Source organism: Rutidosis leptorrhynchoides, chromosome 3 (genome assembly GCF_046630445.1).
Source record: "Rutidosis leptorrhynchoides isolate AG116_Rl617_1_P2 chromosome 3, CSIRO_AGI_Rlap_v1, whole genome shotgun sequence".
Lineage (NCBI taxonomy): Eukaryota > Viridiplantae > Streptophyta > Magnoliopsida > Asterales > Asteraceae > Rutidosis > Rutidosis leptorrhynchoides.
In genome coordinates, this window is record NC_092335.1 from 233,295,422 (window position 1) to 233,313,571 (window position 18,150).

At 37.5% G+C, this 18,150-nt stretch overlaps 1 protein-coding gene across 1 annotated transcript; it reads right to left on the minus strand.

Annotated features, from left to right (window-relative positions):
- Window positions 1–5,515: 5,515 nt before the first annotated feature.
- Window positions 5,516–8,346, minus strand: LOC139902785 (arginase 1, mitochondrial). The gene is made up of 7 exons (XM_071885396.1): window positions 8,330–8,346; window positions 7,580–7,745; window positions 7,132–7,291; window positions 6,830–6,963; window positions 6,511–6,720; window positions 6,153–6,263; window positions 5,516–5,960 (listed from the first exon to the last, which is right to left on the minus strand). Exons 2-7 carry the CDS (start codon window positions 7,712–7,714, stop codon window positions 5,700–5,702), a joined length of 1,011 nt encoding a protein of 336 aa, XP_071741497.1. The 5' UTR covers window positions 7,715–7,745; window positions 8,330–8,346; the 3' UTR covers window positions 5,516–5,699.
- Between the last annotated feature and the right edge of the window lie 9,804 nt (window positions 8,347–18,150).

Consider the following 18,150-nt stretch of genomic DNA (forward strand, 5'->3'; position numbering starts at 1 on the left):
TTTTACAACATGTCAATATAGATTAAACTAAGAGATTTCCACAATAAAATCGAGTTTTACAACTTCGGGCCCACATCGGCCGTTTTACGAGTTTCGTTCAAAATACAAGTTTCGACCGTACGAGTTTAATTTCCAAACTACACTAGACCATGGTGTTTGGGGTTAAACTACCCACATCTTGGCCAAACTTCAAAAGCTAAACATCACAAATGCATCCCGTATAAAAACAAAGCGGGAGGCCACTAATCCAACCGAACACCCTTACCCTTGTCCACGTCGGAACCTGAAAAGAGTAAACAACAAGAGGGTAAGCATGACGCTTAGTGAATGCAATAATTATACATATACATATATCACTTACTTACTTGCAATCACTTCCAACATTTCCGCATACATACTAGCAATATAATTAGCATACCATCAAAAAGTATAACGCCAAGACTCCGATATCACAAGCTAGCATATCAATAGCATATAACACAAACAATATAATATGCTATGCACAATACACGACATTGATGTTCACAACATCCATTAGTACTCAAATCCCAGGCTAGCCCTACGAATGGTATCGTCAACATCGAACTTAAACCCCATCCGTCCCAATTAATGTGGTATCGTCAACATCGAACTTTAAACCCACACATGAGGTATCGTCTACATCGAACTTCAACCCCTCATCAAAATCACTTCAATAGCGGTATGGCATCGTCGACATCGAACTTCAACTCCATACATGAGGTATCGTCAACAATGAAATTAAAACCCTCATCCAACAAACAATAATGGTATGGCATCGTCGACATCGAACTTTAAATCCATACCCCACAAGCAAATAAATCATATATATACATATATAATTATTCCACTCACCTTAACGTCTTCGGTGAGATGATCAAGCTCGCAACCTTCAACGCGACATACCTAGACATATGATGCATATAATCAATGACACAATCGAGTTGGTCAACCAACTCACTCGTCATCCTAGTATCGTTTTGACCCGTAGTGCAATTTTGACCCATTTGCACTCTTAATCATGATATTAGGTCGACTTCGCCAAAACCCTAACACTAACAAGTTTTGGGTCTTAACTCATTCATTAACACAAGGTTATCGCATTTTCACACACATTTAGACAACTTAGGTCATCAAAGACCCTTTTGACCCATCTCAAGGTTCACACACCCATTTGATCACCAATTGCCCAAAAAACACCCACTTACATCACATCTAGGTGTGCTAGTAGTTACCTAACCAATTTAAGAGTCACAAACACCAATTTACACTTTGAAACCCTAGGTTAGTCACTATTGAGTCTTCATGACTCAATCTTACCCAAGAGCACCCAAAATCACGAAATATGGGTTTTAGGTTCAACTATAACCCAAACCCTAACCCTTAAACAACTTAGAATAAGGAAATTAGGTTTTGGACTTACCACTACTATCACAACGTAGCTAGGAAGTAGATGAATAACTTTAAAACACGCACTTTGGCCCGAAACTAGCTTCTTCCTCTATGGATTGAGCTTTCTCGCACTAGAACTCTTCTCTCTCTCTAGAATTGAATTGGAAGAGGTGTGGTTGTTGGAAATGGAGTAAATGTTGCTCAAAAACTGAATCTAGGGCCTTAAATTCATCCACAAAGTGAAATTACCAAAATACCCATTTGTAATGTCTAAAACAAGACAGCTGGCCCGCCAGTTAATCTGGACGGCGTCCAAATTGCTGAACGGCGTCCAGTCCTTCACACTTGGACGGCGTCCCATCCATTTGGACGGCGTCCCATACAACTACAAAGACAGGATCTTACAACTCTCCCCCACTTGAACCGGATTGCGTCCTCACAAACCAGGACGCATGACAAGCAAGAAGATACACTAAAACAAACTCTTCAGGCTCCCAAGTAAACTCAGAACCTATACTGCGACGCCATTGAACTTTAAAAGTTCTCACCTCTTTATTCCTCAATCTTTTCACCTTTTCATCGAGTATAGCAATCGATTCCTCAATATACTCTAACTTGTTGTTTAGCTCAATCTCGTCTAATGACACCCATGAAGAATCATCCGCAAGACACTTACGGAGATGGGAACATGAAATGTATTATGGATCCCCGCAAGCTCTCCGGGTAATTCTAAGCGATACGCAACTTCACCAACACGAGCTAAAATCTTAAATGGCCCAATAAACCGAGGAGCTAACTTTCCTCGTTTTCGAAACCGAATAATACCCTTCCATGGCGAAACCTTAAGCATCACCATGTCCCCCTCTTGGAATTCAATCATTCGCCTACGTTTGTCGGCATACGACTTTTGTCTATCTTGAACCGCTTTCAAATGAGTCCGAATCATCTCAATTTTACTATTCGTCTCTAAAACCAAATCGGTACTCCCGATTTCTCTTTGACCCACTTCACCCCAACAAATTGGAGTTCGACACCTACGCCCATAAAGCATCTCATAAGGTGGCATCCCGATACTAGTATGATAACTATTATTGTACGAGAATTCTACCAATGGTAAGTGCTCATCCCAACTTCCGCCGAAATCAATAATACACGCCCGTAACATATCATCCAACATTTGATTCGTACATTTGATTTGACCTTCTGTTTGAGGATGATACGCCGTGCTCAATTTCAATTGTGTACCCATATCTTCATGAAACTTTTCCCAAAACCGAGATGTGAAACGAGTATCTCGATCTGAAATAATAGATATAGGAACTCCGTGTCTCGCTATCACCTCCTTGATAAACAACTTAGACAAAGCCTCCGATGATATCGCTTCCCGGATGGGAAGAAACAAGGCACTTTTCGTCAATCGATCAACTATTACCCAAATCGAGTCAAATTTGGTTCTCGCCGTCTTTGGTAACTTTGTGATGAAATCCATGGTAATGTGCTCTCATTTCCATTTCGGGATTTCTAACGGTTGTAACTTACCATACGGCTTTTGGTGCTCGGCCTTAACTTGCAAACACGTAACGCATTGCTCAACATACTTTACAACATCACGTTTCATGCCCGGCCACCAATACTCCTTTCTTAAATCAAGATACATTTTCGTTGCGCCCGGGTGAATGGAATACTTTGACTTATGCGCTTCATCAAGTAGAACTCGTCGATTATCACCCATTTTAGGCACCCACACCCATCCTTGAAAGGATAACAAACCATGCGGACTTAAGGTAATAGACTCCGTTTGTCCCACGATTCGTTCTTCATACTTATTATCAACATAAGCTTCAATTTGAATCTCACCGAGCTTTACAAGGAAATCGTTCGTAATAATCATGCGTAACGATCCTACTCGTATCGCCGGATGTTGACTCTTTCGACTCAACGCATCCGTGACCACATTCGCTTTACCCGGATGATAAAGTATTTCACAATCATAGTCTTTCACCACATCCATCCATCTACGTTGACGATAATTCAAATCTCGTTGATCAAAAAGATGTTTTAAGCTGTTGTGATCCGAATAAATCGTACACTTGACACCATACAAGTAATGGCGCCAAATTTTCAACGCGCGTACCACCGCCGCCAACTCAAGATCATGAGTCGGATATCTAGTTTCGTGTTCCTTTAATTGTCGAGAGGCGTAAGCGATGACTTTACATCTTTGCATTAGAACACAACCGAGCCCATTTAATGATGCATCACAATAGACCGTCATGTCCTCTACACCTTCCGGCAACACTAACACCGGAGCTTGACACAACTTCTCTTTTAATAATTGAAAAGCAATTTCTTGCTCGTTTTTTCAATTAAATCTCGCGTTCTTCCTCGTCAACTTCGTCAATAGAGAGGCGATCTTAGAAAAGTCTTGGATAAACCGACGATAATAACCGGCCAATCCGAGGAAACCCTAACACTAACAAGTTTTGGGTCTTAACTCATTCATTAACACAAGGTTATCGCATTTTCACACACATTTAGACAACTTAGGTCATCAAAGACCCTTTTGACCCATCTCAAGGTTCACACACCCATTTGGTCACCAACTGCCCAAATAACACCCACTTAACTCACATCTAGGTGTGCTAGTAGTTACCTAACCAATTTAAGACTCACAAACACCAATTTACACTTTGAAACCCTAGGTTAGTCACTATTGAGTCTTCATGACTCAATCTTACCCAAGAGCACCCAAAATCACCAAATATGGGTTTTAGGTTCAACTATAACCCAAACCCTAACCCTAACCCTTAAACAACTTAGAATAAGGAAATTAGGTTTTGGACTTACCACTACTATCACAACGTAGCTAGGAAGTAGATGAATAACTTTAAAACACGCACTTTGGCCCGAAACTAGCTTCTTCCTCTTTGGATTGAGCTTTCTCACAGTAGAACTCTTCTCTCTCTAGAATTGAATTGGAAGAGGTGTGGTTGTTGGAAATGGAGTAAATGGTGCTCCAAAACTGAATCTAGGGCCTTAAATTCGTCCACAAAGTGAAATTACCAAAATACCCATTTGTAATGTCTAAAACAAGACAGCTGGCCCGCCAGTTAATCTGGACGGCGTCCAAATTGCTGGACGGCGTCCAGTCCTTCACACTTGGACGACGTCCCATCCATTTGGACGGCGTCCCATACAACTGCAAAGACAGGATCTTACACTAGCCCGTTTCGTCTCGATGAAAACCGTCTCATATGACAGTTAATGGTCAAAATTCGGGTCAAAGTTGAAAAAAAATCAGTTCAAAGTCTGTCAAAATTCGGAAAAGCTAGATAGTCGGTAAAATCGGTCAAATTTGTCGTATTTTAGTTTGAATTTTATGTATTAGATTAAATGTGATAGCAATTATGGGTACAAATTAGTCAATTAATGTTTTTGGCTTTAAAATAAGTACACACATATACATTTATATACTTATATATTTAAAAGTCAACTTTGGTCAACGTCCTTCTCGACCCACGTCTCGAACGTTTCGACCTTTTTAGGACCCGACCGTCTCGACCCCGTCTCACGTTTTTTGCAACCTTGATTCATACAAATGATTTCACCTTTTGTGGAACAAGGTGCTGCTATGAACAGAAAAATCTCAAACTTCCACGTCCCACCAGCAAGCATGACGATTTTCGACATTATAATTCAGCGTACATTATTTGTTACGACAAACTTATTATCCCTCTATTTGTGAAAATAACAACCAAACCAAACCCACCTAGTGAGTTACAAAGATTGGGTATCAATCTTGCTATAACGACAATGGCAATCATTTCAACCGGTGTAACAGAACATCACAGGCTAAAATACGCAAGTGAAGGACCAAAAGAAACAAGCTCGTAACTATATTTTGGCAAACTCCCCAATATGTGTTGGTGGAAATAGCCTAAGCGTCAACTTATGTGTCACACTGGGAATTTTTTGCTGCATAAGTCCCTTATAAGTTGAAAAGTAACTGGCTCGGTTTGTCTGTGTGTTCATCAGCAATGGGGAGTTATACTAGAAGTATTATATTATTATTAGTGGTAATGAAGATTACTTCGAAAGTAAACAGTTAAACACAAATAATCTAATACAAGCGTTGAATGTTTATTACATATAATGTTCTGAAACCAACCAAATGACTGAAGTTTACATTACAGACTCCATAGATGACTAGGGACTTAAACAGAAAATGCAAAAACAATATGTTTGCAACGATCAAACACGAAGACGGGTCCCATGGCTGGGTAGTGTATCTATTTTGACATTTTTGCAGTCAACTCTCTGACCAATTTAGCCGCAACCATAGCCGTCATACCATCAACAGTATCACGTTGAGGATTAAACTCGACGACATCAGCGGCAACAACATCAGCTTGAAGATTGTGAAGAATATTTAGAACGTCTCGAAACGAAAGACCACCAGGCTCGATATGGGAAACACCGGGAGCAAATGCAGGGTCAAGACAGTCAACGTCTATTGAAATATACACTCCCTTAACACCCTCTCCAAGTTTCTGAAAAAAGATAGTAATAAACAACATTGAGGTAGGTGATTATTATGTAGCAAAAAAGATAATAACATTTTTTATTTATATGTTCACTAATTTTATTTTATTTTTTGCAAGAACACGACCAATAGTAAGGGCATGTGGTAATACACAGTGACATAAAAATACACACACTCATAAGAGAGAAGAGATAGAGACCAGATTCTCTAAAAACTCGCGATCTTTTGAGAAAGTGCGCATTTCATATTGCTCAACTCCAAATCTTTTCCCCTGTTCACGTCCTTCGCTATTTATCGATCTAAGACCAACCTGAAGAAGGATTACATTATGATGAACAAATGCCACTTTGATAGCTGATTCAGCTACAAATGCCACTTTGATAGCTGATTCAGCTTATCAAACAAAAATAACAGAAAAAAAAAAAACTAACTTTTCTGACAAATATACTAGTTGAATCTTAACCCAAACCATTTCCATTTCTTTATATATAAATCATTGTACAATATGATAACCAAATTTATATTAATTCATTGTAAAATAAAAAAGGTAGTAGTACCTGCAAGAGGCGGCGAGCATAACCACCTTCCATAATTCGAGCAAAAGAAGAAGCATGAGAATACTTGTTTCCTTCAAAGGCATGATAGATATCGGGATGTGCGTCAAGATGAAGAACATCAATCGGTCCTCCAAGTTTTTCAGAAACTGCTCTTACAACAGGATACGATATTGAATGGTCACCCCCTAAAACTAAAGGCCGCAATGGACTCTGTACATTAAAAAAACCAAAAAAAAAAAAAAAAGTTCAAAATCGGTCAAAGTCAATGGTATCTACTGTTCTAAGTGGTATTTACTCTTAATATTAAAGTAGAGCTTACTTCTTCCATTACTAGTTTGACAGATTCACTGATGATATTCATCAATCTATCATCATCTATACCACAATCTCGTAGCTCTTGAATAGGAACATCACCAACATCTGTTAACACTCTCGGATCATCCAATTCCTTACCTGCATAACAACAATGTAACTGATTTATGTCATCAAACACATATAAAGTAAGTAATCTCCTAAAATTTGTAGGCATTGACAATCTATCTATTTTCAGTAAAACAACAACAAGTTCTATAATCTATTTTGAACTTGAAAAAATATTAGTGCCAAGAACGATATACTAACCTTCCTCTGTAGTAGGATTTGTACTTCCACACCAAATGGCTTCTCGAATCCTCGGTGGAGCAAATGCGGGACCCTGTAGAAACGATGAATTATGCCCAAGAGGAACTCCAAGAAGTGACGATGTAGCTTTAGCACCACCCAACGCCCGCAACATCTCTCCCTTCGTTAAAAAATTATAAAGTAAGTACAGTTTACAACGGAGTAATAATCAGTACAAAAGTTACTATAACAGTTAAAACTTTGTCTATGTTTTATTAGTTTAAGTACAATCCAGTAAAGATAATCATTAATCATGGAATAATGTACTATATATGTATATGTATTTATCATATTAGCAAACGGTTTGGTAGTTTTGCAATGGTTTACTACTAAACAAACATGTTATAGTAATTATTATTATTATGCATATATAAATATAAATATAAATTGAAATGATATGATGATATACCTTAAGTTTTGCCCTCTCACGAATGAGAGTAAGAGATGCCTCGATGACTCGACGCTGGCCTTCCTCTATCAAGTTTTTAGGAACATTACTTAATGTGTGTAAATGATGAAGTCCTTTTCTCCCAATCTTCATCATGTTTTTTTAAATACCTACTTGTTGCAGCCACCTGCAACAGAGATAAAAGTTTTTAAACACTTAAGCTCCGCTTGGCTCACGGAATTCAATGGGATTTTGGCAGCATTGGAATTGAATTTAGACACGACGAGTGTCTAAATTCAATTCCAATTCCGCCCGAATCCCATTCGATTATGTGAGCCAAACGGTGCATTAATATACAATTAAATAGCATAAATGATGCTCAAGAAGTGAATTATATACTCATAATAAAGCCATAATTATATTAAATACGTAATATTTTAAACATTAATTCAATCTCAAGTAACCAAATTTTTTATTTTCTACTCCATATATTAAATTAAATCAAAATTGAAATTGAAGATTAAATTATTGCAGCATGAAACTGGATATAGAAATCCATAAAATTCATTGTCTAAATATGTTACATAAGTTTGATAACCTAGTGGATGTAATGATCTAGTTCCTAAATAGGTAATTATAGCTAATCGTAAACAATATCTTACATAACTTTGAAATTATTAATCAGAATTAAAGAAATATAAGAAGATAATCACGTAGGAAAACAGAGTTAGGGCCAGAACGGTGTAAAATTGAAGGGGTAAAAAGAGTTACCTGGATATGATATGATATGAGCAACAAGTAACACAACACGAGATTAAATAGTGATGGTGATGATGGCGATTGAGATACGAAAACGTGGTGATTATGAATAACTATTATTGTATATTCCGTACAATATAGCTGTAATAAAACTAGATTATAAATTTAAATTATGATAAATAAAACAATAAAATAAAAGGGTTACATACTAGATAGAGGCCACCAAATTTATCGTTTGGTTTCTAATTATTGAGTGTTTCATTATAAATTATTTCTCTTTATTCTTATAGGACAGAGAATGATTGTCTACATCCCACCTTCCATATACACTATATATGTGAGCTTGAGTTTTATTGTTGTTTTTATTTTGAGTAAGGGTTTTCACCCGATAAATATTATTACCCCATGTTAATCTAAATCATCAATACATGAGGAGATCGGTAGTTACAAGTGAGTGTCCTGTAATCTAACAAAACTGGCACATGCCAGCGACAAACAGCAAGGAGAAACAACCTCCATGCACACGACACAAACCATCAACCAAACTAGGTGAGCATCCATACAGAACGAATGTGATTAACATGCACCGAATCCTTAAACTTCAAAGATCTCAACTTGAGACGGGCCGCGGAGAAAATAATTGAAAAACGTGTTCCCTTGTGTGTGACTCTCCCTTAAATAACCGAGCATTGTGTTCCTGTCATATGAAATAATTTGTAGCATCCAAAGCGATCTTAGAAAATAGTTTTGTTGTTGTCATATTTAAAAATGATTTTGTAGGTCACTAAAGTTTATCTTTTTGTGTTTATAAGTCACACAAATAACCAAATTTTTTTTAATTAACATTATTACTCGTATATAACAATTACTTGTTACCGAATATACAAGTATTTCCGTTATTTATATTTTTTCAAAGAGTTTTAATCGGATTTGGTTTATATGTAACGCATACGAACTTGAATTACTTACAAAATCACTTTCAAATATGGGTGACCTACAAACACGAAAAGATAAGCTTGCATGACCTACAAAATCATTTTTCAAATATGAGTGGCCTACAAACATAAAATAATAAACTTTGGTGACCTCCCAATATATAATCCCTAAAATAAAGTGTAAGTAACTAGAGGGGGGGTTAAATAGTTACTTAATACCTTTTTAACACTTTTTCGATTGATCACAAAATTCGATTAACTATGATCAACCAATTCAACTCAAACTTGATGTGTGTAGTATATATGTTCAAAATGATGAATGAAGTAATGTAAAGAACATAGACACAAGGATTTATAGTGGTTCGGGTGGATGTTAACTAATCCACCTTAATCCACTCAGCGATTACACTAATCGGGATTTGTTGCTTCACTAAGCACTTTTCTCCAAATCCGGTGGAGATCCGATTTACAAGTCTTCAACTTCTTTGGTATACAACAAACCTAATCTTCTTATCCATTTGAAAGATCAACTCCAACCTAGATCAACTTGTCTTCACCTTGGACAAGTATTAATCTCCAAATGAGATTAATCAACTTCCTAAGTCCCTTTAAGGAAGTAAATCACTAAGCTAGCCTATGCTTCTACTAATTGAAGTTACAAGACTTATACACTTTGTAATGATAATCCTAAGACAATACTAGGACATACAGTACACTAAATAAACTCGCAAGATTAATGATTTTGATTAGTAAGTTTACAACAACCAAATTCTATATCTACAAGATCATAGAATCTTCTCTTGCTTGATCACATTTGAGTAGTAATTAGAGCCCTTGTGATCTCTGGAAATAAGCTTTTGAAATATGCAAGAGGGTCAGCTTCAAATGCTCTTCAATGCTTGCCTTTTATAGTAGGATTCAAAAATAGTCGTTGTCACACGACTGCCAGCACGGTCGACCGTGCGTGCTCCAATCCAAAATATGTATCCGTTGTATGAACGTTTGACTGAGATTTGAACACCACATTTTGGAACCTTTACTCCATCTAGCACCTGCAAAAGAAACAACATCATATACAAGTACTATATGCATTAAGTGTGTGAGATTTGGTATTATTGAGTGAAAGTGACATAACACTCCAATAGTGGTAAACCAAACATTTTTGGAGAAGTGTCTTGATTGATATTTTGGGAAATCTCAGTTTGGTCAAGACTTAGTTAGTCAAATTAATGCATTTGGTTCAATTCTAAAGACTAGTCAATATGTGATATGGCTAAAATGGACGGTTTTATTTGTGCGGTGTCGTTAGGTCGCAACACGTCAGCTTTAGCTACCAGAAGAGAGTAATGGTTTTATTATTTATATTTAGCTGGGGTTTCCTAGCTATAATTCACCTACTTGTCTTCCTTTTAACGAGTAAGTGGTAAATATAACTCAGGTTCGTATTTTTGTATGTTTGCTCAGTAATGTGAGACAAAAGTGCCTATATAGTTAACCCTAGTGACAAGCGGTGATAGATTAAGATTAACTACGAATATATTAATATAACTGAAAGGGATAAAGATAGATAGGTATGAAGAATAGAATTCTGATGGGGAATTATCACAAGAGTTTAACTTCATAGAATAAACACTAAACCTTAATCAATTGGGCTTTAAACCTAATCGACTTGTCACTAAGAGTTTAGGCCTTGAAGATTCTGGCTAAGACGGATATCCCTACTCACAACGTTAACCTAGAGGGTTTAAACGACCTTATGGATAGAATCCTAGGTACATGAACAAAGTGGTATATCCCTAAAGGAAAGTCTCAGCTTCTCTTAATCCTAGTTGGTTTAACTAAAGTAATATTCCACCGCTTAATACTAAGCTATGCCTTAACTTTAACAGATGTGTAATCTTAGATATTCTAAGGTACTGCTAATTAGATTATAGGTCTCTCCTTTGCGATCACTTATTCAACCCCGGATCATCTTACAACATCTCAAGAATGTTGCTTCTGACACGAATCATGCTTCTAAGCAGACCAGTGTTCACTGAACTCTATATTGTCTACTCTAATCACAACCTAAATGGGCAGCTCTTCTTTGATGAATAAATGATTATTCATACGTAGGTACTATATCCCTATTGTGATGTTAAGCACACATAACTACTTACCCATATTCTAGGGTTGATCAAGTCCTAATACTAGGTTATAGCCACGTGAATAAGCGGAAAGGGTGATCCTTAAATTAAACTTCTAAACTGTCAAGGTTTCAGCATAACAATAGCATAAGTTTCAGATAAAATATTCAACATATAATAAACATTTGTAACAGATGGATAGGCATGCAAGATGAAAGCAACTTAAGATAACTTTATTAAATTAAGGAAAGCATTCACCATTTACAGACGAGATCCGAACCATTACAAGTGCTGACATCCTCTAGACTGCTCCTATTACAATCTTCGGCGTTCGCCTCAGGGTACTTAAATTCCCGCTCGGAGGTGAGAAGGCCTTGAAAGCTCTAGTGAGAGAAAGTGTATTGTTGTGAAAGAGTGAAGAGAGGTGTGTTGAAATTGGATGACAAAAAGCCTTTAAATAGACTTGGATTTTCCCTGCAAACGGCTGGCAGGCCGTTTGACAGGCCGTTTGAAGGGGCCGTTTGCCAGACCAGCCCGTTTGCAGGGGCCATTTGCCCTGGCCGTTTGGCAGGCCGTTTGTGAGCTAGGCAGGCTGTTTGGCAGGCCGTTTTGCAGGCCGTTTGGCTTGCCTGGTTCCCTGGATCGTAACTTGATTTCTTATCTTTCATCGTTTTCGCTCTAGAATCTTCGTTTTAGCTTCGTTTCTCTTGATTCTTTTTGCATCGTCTTCGTAATTACTTTACCTATAATTCTAACCGAAAAAGCGATTATTTTGCCGATAAAGTTTTTAACTTTATGCTTTTGGGACTCAATATCGGGGGTAAAAATATGACTTTTTAACCGATATCAAATATCCCACACTTAGACTTTGCTTGTCCTCAAGCAAACTTTCAAACTTTAAACACCAAAGACTTTTATTCGTAGTGATCAAGTGGTTTTTGTTCCGCAAGACGGAGGAGCGAAAACTTGGTTTTATTCTTTTTGTTATTCCCAAACCTTTTTCCGCAAGCATGAGAGGAGGTTACATAACTGAGGCTATCTCACTCGGGTCACTCAATTCACTAAAGTATTTTGGGCGTCGTATAGTTCTAAGAAATGAAATCGCTCATGGCCAGTCATGCTCACATTCTTCGTCATAGGCTTGATCAAGACTCAAATCTCCATCACTTTTTTGAGAGAACTTTCGATTATGGACTCAGCTTGAATCGTGAAGAGATGGTGGTTTGGAGGTCTTTTGGGGTGTGAAAGGTTTGATAGGAGTTTTTAAAGATCGAATTTTTGATGATCCTTTCAGCTTTTTGTCGGAAATTTCATAATTGAGCATCCTTCTTTTTGACTGCCAGGAGTTCTTTTCTCGAATCTTTCTTTGGTTCTTCTTTTATTAGAACCTAATATCTATCTATCTATATATATATATTTTGGCAAGCATCTTTTGCTTTTCTCTTGGAGGTCTCCTTTTATTGGCGGTCTCTTTGATAGTTGGCTTGGATGCTCGCGTTTTCTAAAGCGGTTTTATAGAGGCTTTCCCGAAAGAAATGATTTTGTCGGGATTATTTCTTTATTTATGAAGTGGCTAGAATGGATGGGTAGTGGTGAATGAAATAGTAGAATGGAGATGGAAATGAAGGTGTGTAATGGGGATGTTTTTGTCTTCACGAATAGCCGAGGTTCTAACCTAGTAATCCTCATCAAAATGTGTGATTCCGAAATGTAGATCAAGAGCAAGTTCTGATTTCGAGATGTTAGCATCGGCACGCTCAACGGAAATATAGTGAAGCACTAAAAATGAGTGCTTATAAAGCCTTATTTTGGGGGTGCCTCACAACAATTATAATGGGTCGAATCGCGCCTTTCGTTATGCAATGCTCTTTTGGAAATTTTGGTTTGATTTTTGCAAAAAATTTTAACCTTGTTTTACTCTTTTGTCTTTTTTTTTTGTAGCAAACACTTTTTGATCTTTTATAGAATTTTATAATCCTTGGTGTTTATAGTTCGGAAAGTTTTAAATTTTGTGAAAAATTTAGTTTACCAACACTTGAGGTTTTTACAAGAATCGTTATCTGCAACATTTGCTATCCCACACTTTAAAATAACATTGTCCTCATTGTTAAGGATGCGGCGTATCCCACACTTTAGGTTTTGAAAGAGGCGTTTTGTTATTAAAAGTTTATGTTGATAGGGGTTGCCAATCCCACACTTAGTTTTTGAAGTGGTATAGTTGTTTGCGTATATTCTATTGAAAAAGATGGTGAAGACGTACTACTCCCCTACGGTCGCAAGGCGTGCAGTCGGATGGTGTACTAATTATAGTTTCTTCAATTCGCGTGCTGACGTCATCTGCGTTCGGTGCGTCCTTGCTCCAAGTCGTGCTTCCATCTCGTATGATCTTGATCGTCATTTGTTTGTGACATTTTATTCATGCAATTTTATTCTAAATATCATACATACTCAAAAACATAAAGTAGTTATGCCATGATCGGCGTACACACATAATAATGTAATACAGTAGCATAAGTAATCATAAAAATAGTTCAGAGATAAGGGAAGTCATGGTTGAGGTGGAGGGTAAGGTAAGGAATACGATACGCTGGTGCGGGGCTGTCTTGGGTGTCTAAGGGCTGATTGCCCCTCATCGTTCATCTCCTCGTCTGTAGAAAATTGTTGTGCTAATTCCGCCGTGTTCATCCTAGAAGATACCCTGAACTGAACCTCGTCTGAACATGCGATCATCCCGGTGAGTGATGAGGTGCTCGTGTGAATCATAGGCCCTGTGCGCCAATTTTGCCACTCTTGCAAATCTCTTCCCAAACTCGAGTTCATGCCCATACCTCCCATTCCTTGTGTAACATCCTCGGTCATATATCTAGTCGCATTCTGATCCCATGCATTGTTCTGATCATCAGCAGATATATCTCTGTGGGTGCTGACGTTAGTGGTTCCAAAAATCGTGTTAGCCAAATCTTCGGCCATTGTCCTCGGTTCCCTTGGAGGGGATGGAATCACTGTGTACTAGGTGAAATGATGTTGAGGTGGAGGAGATGGAGTTCCTGTATACTGATGGCTCGGGCCTGCATCTCTGAGGTCCCTGTGGGATACTAGTACCGGATATTCGTGAGGATATGGCGGGATATTGAGTTGTCTGCCTGCATAATGCGTAAAGTGATAAAGATTCTGAAAGATCGCATGCTGGGCAAACCAACTCTCATGTCCAAGTAGATCTCCCATGTGATAATGGTACGGTGGGAAGCGCGGCCTATCCCCTTCCCCTACCGATGAGTGTCGGCGGGTGTCAGTGGCCCGTCCCTGCGTGGTGGGATCATCCTTATGCCGTGGTTCCTGAGAACCTTGCCGTCTCCGACCATCTATCGTTCTTGTATCTGTCCTAAACCCCCTAACTCTTACCCCTGGTACTGTCCGGTCCTCTGAGTCAGGTATTTCCGGATTAGCTGCAACTATTAACTGTTCACCCTCAATACGAATATACTCCCAAGTGTGCAGTATCTTATACCCTATCTCTTCTGACTCGGCTTCGATGTTATACCCAAATCTCTCAATACTCCCCAAAACACCCATCCTGCGAAGGAGCTTGGTGACAACGGTCTCCAAAACTGGCACAACTGTTCTTGCGACATTCCTTTCATTGGTGAATGTCTGGGCTAGAAGGTGTGCAACTTGCATATTCTGGTTGTGGATCATGGCGTTCATCAAGCGCATATCGTTAATGGTAACAGCACCACCATGTTGGCTTTTCGGGTGAAGGGTTTTGGTGATGAGGTGGTGAAGAATGCGGTGTACGGGATTAGTGAATTTTGAAGCCTTTTTGCTCGACCTCCATGGTTCATTATCAGAGGTGTATTCGCGCCAGAAAGCTTGATGAACTATTTGTTCAGGGTGGTGTATCCTTGCTTGAATATAGAACGGTTAAGGTGCGACGTTTTGTACAGTTATAGATGCTTCGCGAATCATGTAAGGGTTAGGTGATACATTTGATTCTGATGGCGGAAATGGATGCACTCGTGATCATTGTAATCCTCTTGGTCAACATTTGACTCGAATCTTCAAGTTGCCATGAATTCTACGTATGGCTCTTCATACACCTTTTCATTAATCTCAAATAGCCTTTGCCAGGCGCAATGGGTTTTTGTGTGTGCTGTAAAGTTCAAGATTCTTCTAAGCTCATCGGCCCATCCACACTGTTCCATTATTGCCCAGTTAATATATTTGTTGGCCCCTTTTTGCCGATTTATCCAATTCCGCATAAATGGTTCATTTTCTATTGGATCATCTTGCCCGAGGAGGTAGTGGGGTAACTCATATTCCACTGGTATATAATTAGCCATCTGCAAAGGTCAAATAACGTAGGTTATGTTCCAAAATAATAAGACTTAAAATAACATTTAGAATTTAAAAATGCACATATTTCTCCAAAAAAATTCGAAATGATATAGTCAATTATAGCCAAAATTACCGCAAATAATATCTAGTCTCACTACAAACTTATATTCAAGCAAAATTCAAAGCGTACCCGTGTTTGCAATAAATAATGCTAAAAATAATAATTATAGCGAGTTAGTCGTAATAAGCAATTTTGATTAAAATATGATGATTTTTAAGCATACAATGATTCTAATGATCATTTTTGATTACCTTAAATATTCTTAATCATCAAATTTTAGCTATAACATTCTTAAGTCAAGGATTAAGACCGTTTTACCGAAAAATAATCATTTTGCTAAAAATGTACAAAATAAGAAAAATCAAAGACTAGGATACATTTTTACTAGCAAGTCGATGATATCTTTATTTAGACTAGTTTTAAGGAAATCCTAAGTTTTAAAAACGTTTTAACTATAGGAATAACTCTAATCCTAATTAAGTGTAGTTTTACCAAAACATCAATTTTCAAGCAAACAAGCCTAAATTGTTCCAAAATTAGTTTCTAAGCATCCTAAATGAATCACTAAGCCTGATTGAGCTAGCAAAATATCTAGTTTCCAAAAATTTTACCAATTCCTAGCCTAAAACCTCAACTAACGAATCGAGAGGTAAAAACTATCCAAAATGCTTCAATCGAACCTAAAAACTAACACACATCAATCATATTATCTAACTAAGCATAAAGGAATTCAAAATTGGGCATAAAACACAATTTTTCTCAAAAGTCAAAAATTTGACTCCGAGTAAAAACTCGAATTTTAACCATGAAAGAGTACCCTTTATGCCAAATTGATGATGGAACCGCGTTTAGGAGGCACGATAGAGTCAAATTTGAGCTTTGATTTGTCAAAAACGGTCAAGATTTGAGGATGGTGTGGTGGTGGTGTAGCTGTCGGTCGAAGGGAGCAGAAGGAGGAGAAGAAAAAAAGAGAAAAAGAAGAGGAAAAGGAGAGGAGGAGAAGAAAAGAGGAAGGAAATTGGGCCCGTGTGGCTCGTGGGCTTATTTTCCCGACCCGACTCGCGAATTTTTAACTTTTTAAGATTTTTAAAAATTTAACTAGATGAAATAAAGATAAATAGAATTTTACTTCGAATTTTAATCCGGCTGTTATTTTTTAATTAAACTAAAATTTAAGAGAAAAAAGGCAAATAAAATTAAAATATTTATTTTATTAATAACTCAAATTACACAGGTTCCACAACTAAGTTCCAGAAATGACGCGGAAAGAAAGATAAATTTAAAGTTTCTTTGACCATCCAGAGTAAATCAGCGGAGTGTACCGAAAATATTTCAAAATCACTTAGCATTTTGCGCTCGCACTTTTGTAAATCTCCGATGTCGTCCATAAGTTTAACCAAAGTCCTTCTAACTTTTTTAACGTTTGAAATTCCATCCCTAGGTCCAGTATCTCGATAATTAAGTTCAAAAAGAAGTTTTTACACCGTGTCTTGAAATAACAGATCTTCCACGCAGTCAGGATCACCGATATTAATTTTAAAGTTTTTAGATATTTCTCGAATGATCTTTCTTTGTGGGGTTGTAAATGGAAATTTTGACGTAGTGAGAATTTGTACGAGTTCAGAATATATTTCCTTTCTTTTTGCGAAGAAATTCTGATGTATTCTTTCCTCGTTGGAATCCGGAAAAACTTCAATTAGTCTTTTGATGAGAAATGAGGCTGGATCGAAGTAGAAGAAATCTCGATCTCCGAATTTTAAAATAGGGTTAGGTTTCTTGCTTTCAGTCCAAAATTCTAATTCAGAAATCATTGCGGAGACATATCGGTTTATATGAATTTAAGAAAAATCTTGTCACTGAAGTGAGGGATAAAACTGATGAATGACTCTAAATTGAATTTAAAATCAATTTCTGCATCCCGATACTTGACGAAAATATCATCCCCACATATTTATTTAACTGTTTGTGAAGAGAACGAACCTGAGAACGCAGCTCTTTTAACAGATTGATTTGAAATGTTGAGAATGGGAAGTCTGAGGAATAGAGGTGCTTAATGAATTCTCTATAGACGTCTAACCTTCTACTAGGATTTAACAGATTTCCAGTAAACAGAGCTTTTGTTTTATCAGTGTGTCGTTTCTCTTTGGGATTAAATTCAAACAAGTCGGGGTAATTGAAAATAGTTGGGTATTCTTCTCGTATTTTATCTTCCATAATCAGGAGTTCGTTAAGACTGAGCCTCCCTTTTGGATCGTGAAGAGGGTCGAATCCTGGTTTATTTGAGTAAAACTTATCCAAAAGCAATGAAATCTCTAAGTCAGATGAAATTATCTAGCTTCTTGGACTACAAGGATCAAGAACTAATTCTTGATGAGA